This window comes from Pleurodeles waltl, chromosome 2_2 (genome assembly GCF_031143425.1).
Source record: "Pleurodeles waltl isolate 20211129_DDA chromosome 2_2, aPleWal1.hap1.20221129, whole genome shotgun sequence".
Taxonomy (NCBI): domain Eukaryota; kingdom Metazoa; phylum Chordata; class Amphibia; order Caudata; family Salamandridae; genus Pleurodeles; species Pleurodeles waltl.
Window position 1 is genome coordinate 1,189,198,218 of NC_090439.1, and position 16,335 is coordinate 1,189,214,552.

At 46.6% G+C, this 16,335-nt stretch overlaps 1 protein-coding gene across 1 annotated transcript in view; it reads left to right on the forward strand.

Moving 5' to 3' along the window:
* LOC138279265 (vomeronasal type-2 receptor 26-like) overlaps nt 1–16,335 on the forward strand; it is a 129,519-nt gene that overhangs the window by 92,887 nt on the left and 20,297 nt on the right. The window contains exon 6 of the mRNA XM_069219392.1: nt 14,101–14,224. Coding sequence (XP_069075493.1) covers nt 14,101–14,224 — 124 coding nt within the window. The remainder of the gene's footprint in view (nt 1–14,100; nt 14,225–16,335) is intronic.

Below are 16,335 nucleotides of genomic sequence, written 5' to 3' on the forward strand. Positions count from 1 at the left end.
CAGGAAAGCAGGAGTAAATCACATTAACTTTCCTAGAAGACACAAGAACACGAGAAAGAAGAGACTGCAAGACACCAACAGTGGATTCCTGGACCTGAAGACCTGTGGAAGAAGGGGACCAAGTACAAGAAGCACAGAAGGGTCCAGGGAAAACAGGAGCCCCTGCTAACCCAGATGAAGGTGCAAAAGAAGAACCACCATTAAAGAACAACAGTCAGTAAGGCACCCACGAAGACGGATGCGGGATCATGGTTGGTGCAGGTGATGTCCCATGCTGGATGGAAGATTGCAGTCTGGTTTGTGTTGCTGGATACTGCCAACAAGCCTTGGCACGCGCAAAGCTTGCGGTTAGTGGAAAATGGCACTATCCGGGACCAGGAGGGACCTGGTAGACTCTACCCAGGAGTGGGAGTCAGAGGGGGCTCTCAGCAACTCACAGAGGCCACAGAGGACCAGGCACTGAGCACAGGAGTCCCACAGCATGGGGACAAAGAAGGTGTAAAAGGAGGCCCACGCAACACTACAACAAAGGATCCCATGCTGTTGGAGAACCACTCAGGAAGCTGTGCGTCGCAGGATAGAGTGCTGGGGGCTTGAGCAGCACGGTGCATGAAGAACTTTGTGGAAGGATTCCAACAAGCCTTGGCAACTGCAAACCATGCGGTTCACGGGGTACTGTCTTGTGTGGGGAGGCAACCTATTACCTCCACCAAAGTTGGACAGCAGGACATCAGGACCGTCGGGACCACTTCAGTGCACCCTCCGTGATGCAGGATCCAACACAACTCATCAGGAGAGGGGATCCACGCAGCCGGTCATGCAGGCTGAAGGCAGGCTGTTCTCTGAGGATGTACAACCGGGAAACAGTTGCAGTTGCTGGCAAGAGCTGAAGATACCATGTTGCAGAAGTCGTTTTTGCTTCTTTTTTTGCAGTTTGTAGATTTCCTGGAGGTTCCAGATGCAGTTTCTTCGATGAGAAGGTGAAGTAAAGGATGCAGAGGATTAGTGCTGGAATCTTGCAATCCGAAACTGCAGAACCACCCAAAGGAGATACCCTAAATAGCCCTGAAAGGGGGATTGGTCAGCTAAACAGGTAAGCACCTATCAGGGGAGGGCTTTGACATCATCTGCTGGCACTGGCCACTCAGTTTCTCTCACATTTCCCTACCAACTTGGAATCCAAGATGGCAAAACCCAGGGACACTCTGGAGGAGCTCTGAGCACCACCCCTGGGGTGGTGATGGGTGGTGATGGACAGGGGAGTGGTCACTCCCATTTCCTTTGTCCAGTTTCGTGCTAGAGCAGGGGCTGGGCATCTCTGAACAGGTGTAGACTGGAGTATGCATGAAGTGCAGCAGATGTGCCCTTCAAAGCATTTCCAGTGGCTTGGGAAGGCTACCCCTCCCAAGCCTGTAACACCTATTTCCAAAGGGAGAGGGTGTAACACCCCTCTCCCAAAGGAAATCCTTTGTTCTGCCTTCCTGGGCTTGAGTTTCTCAAGGAACAGAAGGGCAGAAACCTGTCTGAGAGGTGGCAGCAGCTGGGGCTGCCTGGAAAACCTCAGAAGGCTGGAATGGCAATACTGGGGGTCCTGTAAGAAGCCCCCAGAGTGCATGGAATCATACAACGAATGCTTGCAAAAGCCTTGGGGTATGATTCCAACATACTTGATACCAAACATGTCTATGTTCGGAGTTACCATTATGTAGCTGGACATAGGTAGTGACTTATGTCCAGTACACGCATAAAATAGCATCCCCACAAGTCTGGTAAAATGGTCATGGAGGTTGTGGGGGCACCTCTGCTAGTGCAGGGGTGCCCTCACACACAGGTACTCTGCACCCTGCCCTTAGGGCTGGAGGGCTGCTATAGGGGTGACTTATAAGTGACCTGGTGGAGTGTAAATAGCAGTGAAAGGGTGCATGCACCTTTTTACGCAGGCTGCAATGGCAGTCCTGCAGAAGCCTTTGCATGGGCTCCCTATGGGTGACAAAAGATATGCTGTAGTCCATTGGGATCCCCTAGAACTCCAATGCCCTGGATACCTAGGTACCATATACTAGGGACTTGTAAGGGGGACCCAGTATGCCAATTGTGGGTGAAATACTGGGTTACCAGTAAGTAGTGACAAATTTAGGAAAAGCAAGGGCATAAGCACTGGGGCCCAGGTTAGCACCCTACATGGCCATTGTGGGGGTGGGCATGACTCCAGTCTTTACTAAGACAGGAGTCATGTCTATGGGGGTTTTATGTAAAAAAAATGATGCTGGTCTAGTTATAGGCATTTTTATGCCTCTGACCATACTAGCGTCATCCTTTGACACACAACCTCCTGTTCCCCCTATGCCTCCCCCACCCGGCTAGCATCCTTTTTCATGATGCTGGCTGTGCCTTACTGCTGGCTACCGTCATTCCATTAATATGACATCTGCCAGCGTCTTGGAATGGCGCTAGCCGGTGGCATACTTTTTCACGCAAAACTGTGTTTGCCCGCTGGGTGGTAGGAAAGTTGTGCCAGCGCGGTGATCCTACAAAGAAAAGTGAGGAAAATATGATTTTTTTAAAGCTAAATTTAAGGTTTGCAAGGCATTCTGGGTAAGAAAATTTTGGGGGATCCGTGCAAGCCACACCTCCCTGGACTCCACCGGTTGTCTAGTTTTAAACAATGCCTGGGTTTGGTAGGTTTCCCTAGATGACCGCCGCACTCGGGACCAAAAACGCAGGTGCCCCCCCTGCAAAAACAGGTAGTTCTGTAATAGATCATATTGATGTGTCCACATCCTTCTGTTATTTTCCAGACATTCAAATTGTGAAAAGAAACGCCCTTAGGTTATGCTAAAAAGACCCCTCACCCACTAACCTAGTTGGTGGCATGCTTCTTTATCGGGGTCCCACCCAAGACACCTAGCATCTCATGGGTGTGCTTCGACGCCTGATTACAGCGGAGCAGAGTTTTACATTTGTAATTTTACCACTCGTACTGGTTGGATTTGGCACGAGGGTGAGTGATGGTTCAATAGATCAAATTATATTAACATGAGATTTCACAAAAATGAAATGCACTGTAAATAACTGAAAGGCCACAAAACGGAACCATTGACTCACAGCTTGTGAGCTGTAAAGCCACGTCAAGGCATCAACCGCTTTACAGTCTTCACAACACCTTCATACGTGACATGGACAAGACCATTCACGCCTCCAGCCACGGGCCCAGCACATTACACTCACATCAACAGACAGCGCCATTCAAGGGCCCATCACTTTCATATGCTCACATGCCTGACACAGCAATCATACCAGCTGACGGAGTCTGTGGACTGGCGTTTGGCTAGCAGTGTGTTGTTGTGGCTAACAGCAAGTCACTATTTACACACCGCCAGCCACGCGCCACTCCACGCACACCGCTAGCCACGCGCTGTAGGAGGCTGGCCTGGTTTGTAGTGGGTACCTTGGGTACTTACACCTTACACCAGGTCCAGTTATCCCTTGTTAGTGAATGTAGTAGTGTTCTAGCAGCTTAGGCTGATAGAGGTAGCTATAGCAGAGCAGAGCAGCTTAGGCTGAACTAGGAGACATGCAAAGCTCATGCAATACCACTTATAGTTACACAGTACCTATACACAAGTAAAGACAATACTCAGTGTTACCAAAAATAAAGGTATTTATTTGGGTGACACAGTACCAAAAATATCTTAGAGACAATACTCCTTCTGGAGGTAAGTATTGTGCACAATATATACACTGGACACCAAAATTAGACAAGTAAATAGTCATAGAACAATGCAAACAGTAGGAAATCCTATAGAATGCAATGGGAGAAAATAGGTCTAGGGGCAACACAAACCATAGACTAAGAAAGTGGAATGTGAATCACAAATTCCCCCCTAGACAAGTGTAGTGTGTGCAGAATTGCTGGGAGAGTAAGAATACAGTAAAGGTAAGTAAATTACCCCACCCCAGAGCCCAGAAATGCAGGAGTAAAGTACTGGAAGTTTCCTTAGGACACACTACACCTCATTTTTGGGATTTTGCCGCAGCCAACCAAGTCTGCAAAGAACAACTGCTAGATTATTGGACCTGAAGACCTGTAAAGGAAGGGGACCAAGTCCAAGAGTCGCGATAGTGTTCGGGGGGGGGTACCAAGTCCAGAAGTCGAAAGAAGTTCCAGGAAGGACAGGAGCCCCTGCCAACACATAAGAGGGTGCAAAAGAAGAGTTCCTGGTTAGTTGAAGACTGCAGAAATGCACCCTAGGAAGATGCCAGAGGGTTCCTGCATGATGCAAAAGATGTCCCACGGCGGAAGATTGTTGCAGATGAGATTTCGTGTTGGAAGGCGCCAACATGCCTTGGCTACAACAAAAGTGCGTTTTTCATCAAAATGGAGCAGGATGGACCCAGGAGGAACCTGAGGGCCTCAACTCTATGTGAGGAGGAAGACGGGGCTCTCAGCACTTTCGAGAGCCTCAGGATACCAGCCAGCACCCCCAGAAGCCGCAAGATCCGGGTTCAAAGGAGGTGCAAAATGCGGTTGATGCAGCACAACAAATGAAGGTCCCACGCCGCTGGAGATCAACTCATCCAGTTGTGGATCACAGGATGGAGTGCTGGGGACCTGGGCCAGGCTGTGCAGAAAGGAATTTTGCAAAGACTGCACAGAGGCCTCAGGAGGCGAAGAAGACAAAGTACACAGGGGTACCATCGGTCTTGGGGAAGGCAAGGTCTTACCTCTTCCAAATTGCATCAGCAGGACCTCAAGACAGTCTATGTTGTTGATGTCCACCCTCTGTGTCCTTAGGAGCATTGTGAGAGGAGTCCCAGGGTACCGGTCGTCATCTTGGAAGATGCCTGCTTGGAGCAGGGGAGTAACTCTGTCACTCCACGGGAGATTTCTTCGGTCCTTCTCGTGTAGGATTAAGACAGGGAGTCCCCAGAGCGTGCACACCATGGAAACTGTTGCAGTTGCTGACTTGGAGCTGAGGTTGCTGAAGAAAAGTGTCTCTTGTAGACACTTTGTTGCAGATACAGCATTTCTTGGAGCAGGCCGCGGTTGATCCGAGGTCAGAAGAGTCTGAAGCTGTTGAAGAGGATTCCTGAAGGAAACTTGCAAGCAGAATCTGAAGATAACCATTGCAAGCAGAATCTGAAGAGAACCCACAGGAGTGACCCTAAATAGCCCTGAAAAGGGGGATTGGCTACCTTATCAGATAAGGACCTCTCAGGAGGGGTCTCTGACGTCACCTGCTGGCACTGGCCACTCAGAACCCTCCAGAGTGCGCCCACACCTTGCAAAGCAAGATGGCTGGAGTCTGGGACACACTGGAGGAGCTCTGGGCACCATCCCTGGGGTGGTGATGGACAGGGGAGTGGTCACTCCCCTTTCCTTTGTCCAGTTTCCCGCCAGAGCAGGGGAGAAGTGGTCCCTGAACCAGTGTAGACTGGTTTATCCAAGGAGGGCACCATCTTTGCCCTTCAAAGCATTACCAGAGGCTGGGGGAGGCTACTCCTCCCGAGCCCTTCTCACCTTTTCCAAAGGGAGAGGGTGTAACACCCTCTCTCAGAGGAAATCCTTTGTTCTGCCTTCCTGGGCCAGGGCTGGGGGGCAGAAACCTGTCTGAGGGGTTGGCAGCAGCTGCAGTGAAACCCCGGAAAGGCAGTTTGGCAGTACCCGGGTTCTGTGCTAGAGACCCGGGGGATCATGTTACATGGCCATGTTCGGAGTTACCATTGTGACGCTGCACATAGGTGGTGCCCTATGTGTAGGGCATGCGTGTAATGGTGTCCCCGCACTCACAAAGTTCGGGAAATGTGCCCTGAAGAATGTGGGGGCACCTTGGCTAGTGCCAGGGTGCCCACACACTAAGTAACTTTGCACCCAACCTTCACCCAGTGAAGGTTAGACATATAGGTGACTTATAAGTTACTTATGTGCAGTGAAAAATGGCCGTCAGTCTCATAATCATGGTCAGAGACGACTCAAAAAGCATACCAACAACCTGCTGAGCAGTCACCCTGCATCTAGCCATGATCCTTTCTAAGATGAGTAACTTGACAAATGTGCCAACAACAACCAACACTGAATAAAATAAGTAATAAAGAAAGTGTGGGTTTATCACAAAGAGTTATGTACTCAAAAACTATACCACTCACTTGCTTGAAAAAGCTAGACTCACCAGCAACTAATCTGCACAGACACAGCAATCACCAATGATATCCCACTGAAAAGGAAAATGAAAAGTAAATTACACATAAGACAACACAAATATCATTGTGCACAAGTCTAAGGACAATTTCACACACAATCCAGCATTTAGTACACCATTTACAAAAACGGAATTCATGCATGGCAACAAAATGCTTTTGGAGTAAATATTTTTTCTTACCCAGAACATGCAACTATGCAAAATGCAGGTCAACCACTCCCAAAACCACAAGGAGTCACAGGAGGCAAAAGCTCTGAACTAGAACAAAAAGGAGAAATAAACCATTATAGTCACAAATGCAAATACTTTGCCAGTTGACAGACACACCACCACCAAACATTTTGAAATTTTCCCTGGTGTCTAGTGGTTTCTGCCCCCCTTGGGGCAGATGAGCCTAAAAAAACTAGGCTGATCTGCCACTAAGGGGGGCAGAAAAGGCCAACAGTTATGTGCCTCCTTTGGGGATGGCCCTTGCCCAAGGGGCCACCCCCCACCAAGAAAACAGAAAACAAATGAATCACTGGTGCCTTAGTGGCTTCTGCCCCCCTTAGGGGCAGATGGGCCTAAAAAGTATAGGCTGATCTGGCTAACAGTCATGTGTTCTCTTTGGGGGGCAACCCTTACCCAAGGGGTTGCCCCCACACACACAAAAAAACAGATACAAAAACAATCCCAGGTGCCTTAGTGGATTCTTCCTCCCTTGGGGGCAGATGGGCCTAAAAATAATAGGCCGATCTGCCCCCAAGAGGGGCAGAAATGTCCAACAGTTGTGTAGCTCCTTTGTGGAGCAACCCTTACCCAAGAGGTCACCCCCTCACACACAAACCCCCCCCCCCAAAATAAATGTGGCGTCTCTGTGGCTTCTAGGGCCAGATAGGCCTAAAAATAAGAGGCCGCTCTGCCCCCAAGGGGGGAAGAAATGGCCAACAGTCATGTGCCCCCTTTCGGGGGGCAACCCTTGCCCAAGGGGTCCACCCAAGAAACCAAAAACTCACAAACACACAACAATCCCTGGATCCTAGTAGGTTTTGTCCCCCCCACCCCTGCCAGGGCCAGATCAGTCAAAGAAATGGCTGATCTAGCCCTGGGGGGGGCAGAAACATTTAAAAATTGATCGCCCCCAGGACAGCAACCCTTGCCCAAGGGGTCCCGATCCTAAAAATAAAAGTAAAAATAATCCCTGGTCTCTAGTGGGTTTCAACCCCCCACCCCACTGAGGGATAGATCAGCCGATCTAGCCCCCAGGGTGGGCTGGAACCTGGATCAATTATTCCCCCCTCCGCCCCCCCCATCCTGGGAGCGACCCCTGCCTAAGGTATCTCTCCCCAAAATAAAGAAAAAAACATCCCTGGTGTCTAGTGGGAGGATTCCTGCTCGACGATTGCGGGCCTTCCCCTGTGTCTGATTCCCCCCTCCCAACAAACCCCCCAAAAGACTGAAAGGACATCCTTTTTCTTGGATGCGCTGGAAGCAAATGGCTTCTAGCGCTTCCCCGTCATCAGATTGCCGAGGGAGGGGTCGTAGGTGGCAGAGGAAGCGCTTCCCCTGCCACCCGTGACTGGGGGGTGTGGATGGGCAGCCAACGGGGAGCGCTAGCTTTCCCCCATGGGCCAGGTACAGGACTAGCTGGTCTCGTCCTCGGCGCACGGTGACCGTGGCCGATGGTGAGATCAGCTCGTCCACGGCGCCCTAGGAGTTAAAGATGTCACAGGCCTGCTATTGCAAAGTCTGTGTGTGATGTTTTAACTGCCATTTTGACCTAGCAAAGAAAACCTATCACCAGGCCCAAACCTTCCTTTTTAATTCATCTAAGTCAACCTGGAGTTTAAAACCCTAATTTATGGTGAAGTCAGATTTTAAATTACAATTTTGAAAATTACATTAGATGCCTGCAGCCTGTACCTGGGTAACATGACGGGGCAGACCTGACAGCTTTTTGTATTCCTCCTAGACAGCCACACACAGTAGGGAGCTTAGGTGTGGCTTGATGGGCTATCACTGGCAGGATGGGAGGAAGAAGTTGAGCACAGCCCCACTTACATCTGAATAGATTGTGTCCTGCCTCCAGACAAAGGGCTGCACACCCCCTGTAGTTAAGGTGGAGCCAGGACAAGGGAGGCAGGGTGTCCAGGAAATTCAAAGGGGAAACCTCTAGAAGCTTTTCCCCCACTTCAAAGTCACAGCTGGATATACATCTCAGTACCAACTCTTCAGTACACCTCTGGATCTGAGGATACTTTTACAGGAAGAAGGACTGCTGTGCTGTTGAAAGGACTGCCACTCTGCTAAATTGCTGCTCTGATAGGACTCCTGCCCTGATGTGCTACCTTGCTTACTGCTGTCTTTTTGCCTGGGTTAGAAGAGAACTGGACTTGCAACTTCACCCTTTAATCCAGGACACCAGAGTGACTCCACAGTATAGCCTCCCAAATCATCCTGCACCAGTCCCTGGACCTTACTACACTAAGTTCCTGACCCCCAAGTGGTGCCCCTCAGGTCTTGGGCCCATGGTGTGGCTCAGTGAACTGAAATAAAGCTTTTGAGCTTTTCGCGACCACAGACGGTCCAGTTAGCACTGCGACCTTGCCGCTCGCACCACAATGCTACGTGAAGCTCCGTCAGTCTGAATAGTTGTGCTCTAGCATTGATCACTCGTGGCAGATGCCAACTCCATCCGGTTACACCGACAGCCTCTCACAACGCTCTCTGTGCTCTTTGGGGCCCTCTTCAATGTGAACGGGACTCTTGGCAAGGATTTCAGAAGCTAAACTTCAGTGGGCCTATCCTGGTGACTGTATCTGACCTGTGCTCTATTGTGGTCCGTCTGAAAGTGTGACTTTGACCCGATCCAGAGCAACCAGTTATCCCAAAATGGCGCTTTATGCTTTTTTTCCACACTGCCATGGGATTCTTTTTTGATGTATATTCAGTGTTGTACAAAAACTTTACACATTGCCTATAAGTTATGCCTGACTGCTCTGGGCCAAGCTACTAGGGATTCAGCACAGGTGAATTTTGGGTTGGCTTGTGCCTTGCCCTGACAGGGATTGTGGTTGCTGCTTGACCAGAGCTCACACCCCAGTCAACCACTAACACAATTTCTTACATTTCCTCATTGGATCAATGCTGGGTTTGAAACTAATAATCAATTACAATTCATTTGGCAAGACTCAATGAGCAACCCCCTGCAATTAGCTGCAATAAGAGAGAGGGTGGTCTGCAAGGGACAGCAAAACATCGTCCCAGCGATTGAATTCCAGATTTGAAACCTTTTTATTTTTAAAGTAGCCATGTTTCTTAAGAAAACATTTTAAAAATCTCAAGGGGATCACTCAATAGGCCCTTAAGCCAGTGCAGACTCCTCTAAGGCCAACACACCAGTTCGGAACGGAGAAATGGTCTCAAGAGAACGTGTTGCTGTTTATGAATCAGTTACTACCACAAGTGAGTTGGTAACTCATCAAGGGTTTGCAACAAGAAGTGCACACACAAACCATTGATTAATGCAATGCTGACTCACTATTTAGAAGAAACACAGGTTTCATGTCAGTTCCAAACTGTGATTTGCTAGATGTTGGTAATCCCAATTTCAGATTCAGGAAAAGTTTCCAAAGTTTTCTGAATCAAAGAACGGGTTTACTTCATTAGAATATGCGATTTTGTCGTCGTTGGACTCTTGCTCTAGGCAAGACTGCTGGTTTAAGGATGACAGTACTTATGTTTGTAGGTGACTATGCCAGTCCTACAACAAATCGCAACTGTCGTCCCAACCCTTCCGGCTCACAAGTAGTACCTCACTAAGAACCCAAACAGTAAAAGGTGATTTGTGGCAGCCTCTACGCATGGACTCAAGAGTATGAAATCCCAGGGAGCGTCATGGTTAAACGGAGATTACCCCTTTCTCACATTAACAACATGTCTCAATCACACACAGGCAATGAAGAAGATGCAGTAAAGTTTCAATAGGTTTGATAGTTGCATGGGCTGCAATGATTAGGATAATGAACAGTGCAAGAAACAGAATGGTAAAGACAAGAGTCATTAATACAGAGACCCCTACCATCTTGCAACATCATGGAATAACATGAAGTGTGTAATATGTCCTAATACCCTAGCATGATAGGCCTAACCTCTAACCTAAAAGAGAGCTAGGTATGTTAAACCTAATCTGCCAATGCCATGTCGATGAGAAGAGCCCCCAAACCTCATTACCTTTAAAGGAGGTCTCTAGCTCAGACTCTGTAGGAACACGAAGGCTGGGTCAGCGTCAAGGCGACGTGCAGCATCGATAGCAGCGATGGCATCTGGTCGGAATCCCTCTATCTGTTAAAGTAAGGAGTATTTATAAAGATCTACTTGGACCCCTGACGTAGGTTTGTTCCCCAACAATAGATAAGAAGGCGTGCTTGGGACGGTAATTAATATAAACAATTCCCTCGAAAGCATGAAGAGGGAAAGTAGCCAATGTGAACACCTACAGTTTGTTTGTCTTTGTCGCTTGATCTTGACACCTTAGCGCAGTGACACTGATAACGCAAACTAAAACATGGGCCTAACTCAAAACAAGGCAGCCATCTTAAAAGATTTAATTAAATAAATGCGCTAAAACAGAGCAAGCTAAGTAGGGTAAAAGTCACTGGGTGACGGGGGCACGATTCTCCAAGCCACAGGCTAAGCTAACTCCAATGTCCCATTAAAACAAACTAGGATTCACTACAATTTTGCAGTCAGAACCAGTGATTTTCTCAATTATAGGATTTGCAACCTTAAAATCCCTAAGTACATCTGACCCTAAGTGAGCCATGTTTGCAAACAAGTACACCTCCTTCAGTATAATTCAGAGGTGTGTTATCAATAGTGTATCAGGCGTAAAGGGACTATGATCATTTGACAACAAAACGTATAATCCCACGAAGCACACAAAAGCATTCTGGTAATGCCACAAAAGGTTTAGCCAAAATTTAAACCTAAAATAGTTTAAGTTTAGTATAGTTCAACTTAAATCCCATTTGCAATACATAATTCTCTTATTTCAACTGAAGACAAACCTTAATGTTCATGTATGTTATAGAAACTTATGTAGCGAATGGGGAGGTTAGTCCATAATGGCTCACCTGATTCTCTAGCACAAATATGTATATCCAAAGTGCTAATAAAGAAGTTTGAGTATATAGAGATGCGAGGAAAGCCCTGCATCAAGAAGACAAGCTTTCACATTTGTCCAAAGAGTGAGCAATAACTGTGCAGCTCAGTGATTCCAGTGAATCAATGGGTGAAGGACATACTCTTCATCTTTACCACAGAATGCCCTTCGTCATGTCCAATCTTCTGGTGGAAATGATATGTTAGAATCTTTGTGGTAACACAAATACTCAAGTGTCTAACTACCCTCATGCAAGCTGATGACTCCAGTGGTTCCCCATTGGTTAGCAGCTTAAACCTTGGAAGTTTAACTGTGTGACAGAGATCAAAATATATAATGAATAGGTTAATTTCATAAAGGTAGAAGATTGGGAAGACATTTTCACCCATGCACATTTAACTTTACTCCTAGACATAAATATATACCCAAATGAAGTAGAACAACTCCACTACTACTATCGCTAGTAAGCTGAGATCTCTGCCTGTACTGTTTGGAACTGTCTGGCATTAAGGTCCAGGTAGGCCCATTTCCATGGGAAAACACCATGGAATGGGCACAAACATGCCCACCCCAACCCCCAGCAACACCACCACCCACACCACAGGGACACCACTGGAGGAGGGAGCCCAGCACAGTTAAGTTGGAGGTAAGTTTTTTTGTGTGTGGTGTGCCAGCGGGGACCCCTTACATGGGGCCCCCTTCCTGGCACAGGGTAGGTTGGGCATGCCCTGGGGACACTGGTCCCCTGTGGTGGGCATTGGGGTGGTGGTAATGAATCCTGACTAAAATTGTGCATCATAAAATGAGGGTATATTTTTGCTGCAAACCAGTCTAGCGTAATTTTTTACTCTAGACGCCATTTCGCCTAACGCCAGTCCAGCCTGGCTAGCTTAATTTTCTTTGATGTTAGCCAGTCCTTAGCCCCATCGTGCGCCATTTTTTAAATATGGCGCACGGATGGTGCTATGGAATGGCATTAGCTTGTGCTAAAAAAAATGACGGACAACTGCGTTAGCGCAGTTGTGCGTCATTTTTCCTAAATATGGGAATGAGTCTATTAAAGGCTGTAATTATAACTGAGTACTCCTATCACTGACTGTATGTGAGAGTGAATGGGTGTGTAAGTGGATGTATCATAAAGTGAGTGGGTGTGTCAGTTTTGTATATTGGACAATGAGTGGATGTGTTATTACTTGTGTTGGTGAATTAGTGGATGTTGTAGTAGCTACATTGCTGACTGACAGGGTGTATAAGTGCCTTTGCATGTCAGTCAGTGGGTGTGTGAGTGGTTTTATAATTGAGTGATTATGGGTGTTAGTGATTGTATTGAGGACTGAGTGGGTATGTTAGTGACTGAATGGGTGAATGTGTGGATGTGTTAGTGGTTGTGCAGTTGACTCACTTGAATGTGTTGTTAGATGAGTGATGTAATAAGTGTTTTTTCTGATCCTTTGTATGAGTGTATCAGTGGGTGTGTTAACTGCTGTACAGGTGTATGAGTGGATATGTAACTAGCTGTACAATTCTCCTAATATGTGAGTTCATACTGTATGGGTGACCAAGTTGTTCTGCTGGTGACTTATTAAGTGCATGAACATCTGTATATCACTAGTTTTATCTATGTGTGAAGAAAAATATGTGAGTAGTTGTGTGTGCATAGACATAGAAGAATTTCTATGTGTGAATGAGTGGGTGTGTCAGTGCATGGATGATGTCATCAGTGATGTCATTTGAGATGTCACCAGTGATGTCATCAGTGATGTCACTGACCATGTCACAAATTATGTAATCTGTGAGGCGCAAGTTAAAGTTAGCTAAGGTAACTATATCTCCTATTTTGAATTATTTTAGAATTTGTGATGGTTATAACAGTGTTATAACATACTTGCATTGGTTTAAGTGTGATTCTCTTGCAGTACATTTGACTAAGAAAAGCTGTCTATGTTTAGGTACAATAATTGTTATTCCAAAGTGATTTGGAGACAAAGATTTAAAAATCATCACTAACAACTTAGTATTCATGCTAAAATCCTATAGCTTATGCCTTTGTTGTAATTGTAATTTATTGTGACAAGATTTCTTGAGGAAATGTTGAATTTTTCTTGAGGAATGATGAATTTTTATTGAGGTTGTAATTTATTTTAATCCGTACTTTTATGACACTTTTAAGTAAAATAAAAATGACGATGATGATGCATGGACATGTGCAGTTTGTAACTTACTACAAGGCTTGTTTGGAATTGATCCTCTTGGTTGGAGCGTCGTATTGTGTGCAACGCCTCCTTTCCATCAGTGGTGGAAACATGTGTCCATCAGGCTGTTTACCCATTGATGAATCAGCTCACTAACAAGAGAGCTTGTTTCTGATTGGTTGCAGCAATGAACGCAGCAAGTAAATTGCAGCCTGCCATTTATTCAATTTAATTACAGTGTAGCCACAACAAGGAGAAACTCACATCTGTGAAGATTTTCTTACTTGGTTGGATTAAAGCAAGGGCTGGCATGCACATGGAGTTCAGCCAGTATATAACTATGGAGTATTTTTCAAATATCAAAAAAGGAAACCTTGCTTTGTGGAGGTAGGCAACCATCACCGATCCACCATATGTAAGGATGTGGGACTGCACCAATGTTTTGAGCTCCAATGGAAATAAATGATTGTGGTCAGATATAAGTCTAAGCCTGTCAATATGTGGCCAATGTACAAATGAAGCACTGCAGATATAATGCTTTTTCTTCATGTTATTTTTGTCTTAGACACCCCGCTCAGCCTGCAGTCAGACCTGTCTCCCTGGGTACCGTAGAGTTCCAATAGAGGGGAAGCCCATCTGCTGCTACTCCTGTGTGCATTGTGCAGATGGAGAGTTCTCAAACCAGACTGGTGAGTGAAACATTCACACTGTAAATCTCACATTAAGTATATGTCAATCACTGGACAGAAAACACTCGCTAATATTGACGGAAGGTGAATAGTGCCTGCAGCATACATATGCAAGGGGCTGTCACAAACAACATTCTTCCTTTGTTAGCTCATAGGTAGTTTTTACTTTTATACATACAGTACCAACTTGCATCATTTATAGAAGTAGGATAATGGTTTCAGCCTTCTTTACAACTGCACACTTGAAAACAATACATCAACACTGCCATACTTTACACACTACGCAGTTACATACAATTATATGTTGGGTAGTTAATACAAAACATCAGTAATAGGTTGTATAAATTACATTGAAACTTTACCTACAACGTGTGGCATGCTTCAGCACTAAGAACCATGCTAGTGGGATACATGTGATTTATTGGCTGATCAATGTGTGCCCTTGACTTGGAATTATGTTGTAATTAATAGCCTGATGGGGCACTCCAGCACTCAAAGACGTACCAGAACTGTTGCTTGGAAAGTCTGATATAACTTTTGGTCACATTGCCTGAAGTAGATCTCGTTGTTGGACTCTCCCTCCTAGGTGAGACTGCTGTTTTATGAATGACAGCATTTTTGTTTGTAGGCGACTAAGCCATTCCTATAACAAGTTTCAACTCTCAGCCCAACTGTAGGAGGCTGGACTGGCTTGTAGTGAGTACCAAGGGGTACTTACACCTTGCACCAGGCCCAGGTATCCCTTATTAGTGTGTAGGGTGTCTAGCAGATTAGGCTGATAGATAATGGTAGCTTAGCAGAGCAGCTTAGGCTGAACTAGGAGACGAGTGAAGCTCCTACAGTACCCCTAGGGTCACTTGCACAATATCATAAGAAAACACAATACACAGATATACTAAAAATAAAGGTACTTTATTTTTATGACAATATGCCAAAGTATCTCAGTGAGTACCCTCAGTATGAGGATAGCAAATATACACAAGATATATGTACACAATACCAAAAATATGCAGTATAGTCTTAGAAAACAGTGCAAACAATGTATAGTTCCAATAGGATGTAATGGGGACACATAGGGATAGGGGGCACCCAAACCATATACTCCAAAAGTTGAATGCGAACCACGAATGGACCCCAAACCTATGTGACCTTGTAGAGGGTCGCTGGGACTGTAAGAAAACAGTTAGGGTTAGAAAAATAGCCCACCCCAAGACCCTGAAAAGTGAGTGCAAAGTGCACTAAAGTTCCCCAAAGAGCACAGAAGTCGTGATAGGGGAATTCTGCAAGAAAGACACAAACCAGCAATGCAACAATGATGGATTTCCAGTCGAGGGTACCTGTGGGACAAGGGGACCAAGTCCAAAAGTCACAAGCAAGTCGGAGATGGGCAGATGCCCAGGAAATGCCAGCTGTGGGTGCAAAGAAGCTGCTACTAGGCAGTAGAAGCTGAGGATTCTGAAAGAATGACAAAGGCTAGAAACATCCCCTTTGGAGAATGAATGTCGAACGTCGTGAAAAGTCGTGCAGAAGTGTTTTCCTGAAGAAAGACTGCAAACAAGCCTTGCTAGCTGCAAATCGCGTGGTAAGGGTTTTTGGATGCTGCTGTGGCCCAGGAGGGACCAGGATGTGGCCAATTGCGTCTGGGGACAGAGGTGGCGTCGAGCAAGACAGGAAGCCCTCTCAGAAGCAGGCAGCACCCGCAGAAGTGCCAGAACAGGCTCTACAAAGAGGAGTAAAACGGTGCTCACCCGAAGTTGCACAAAGGAGCCCCACGCTGCCGGAGGACAACTTAGAAAGTCGTGCAATGCAGGTTAGAGTGCCGTGGACCCAGGCTTGGCTGTGCCCAAAGGATTTCCGCCAGAAGTGCACAGAGGCCGGAGTAGCTGCAAAAGAAGCGGTTCCCAGCAATGCAGTCTGGCGTGGGGAGGCAAGGCCTTACCTCCACCAAACTTGGACTGAAGAGTCACTGGACTGTGGGAGTCACATGCACAGAGTTGCTGGAATCAAGGGACCTCGCACGTCGTGCTGAGAGGAGACCCAGAGTACCGGTAATGCAGTTCTTTGGTACCTGCGGTTGCAGGGGGAAGATTCCGTCGACCCACTGGAGATTT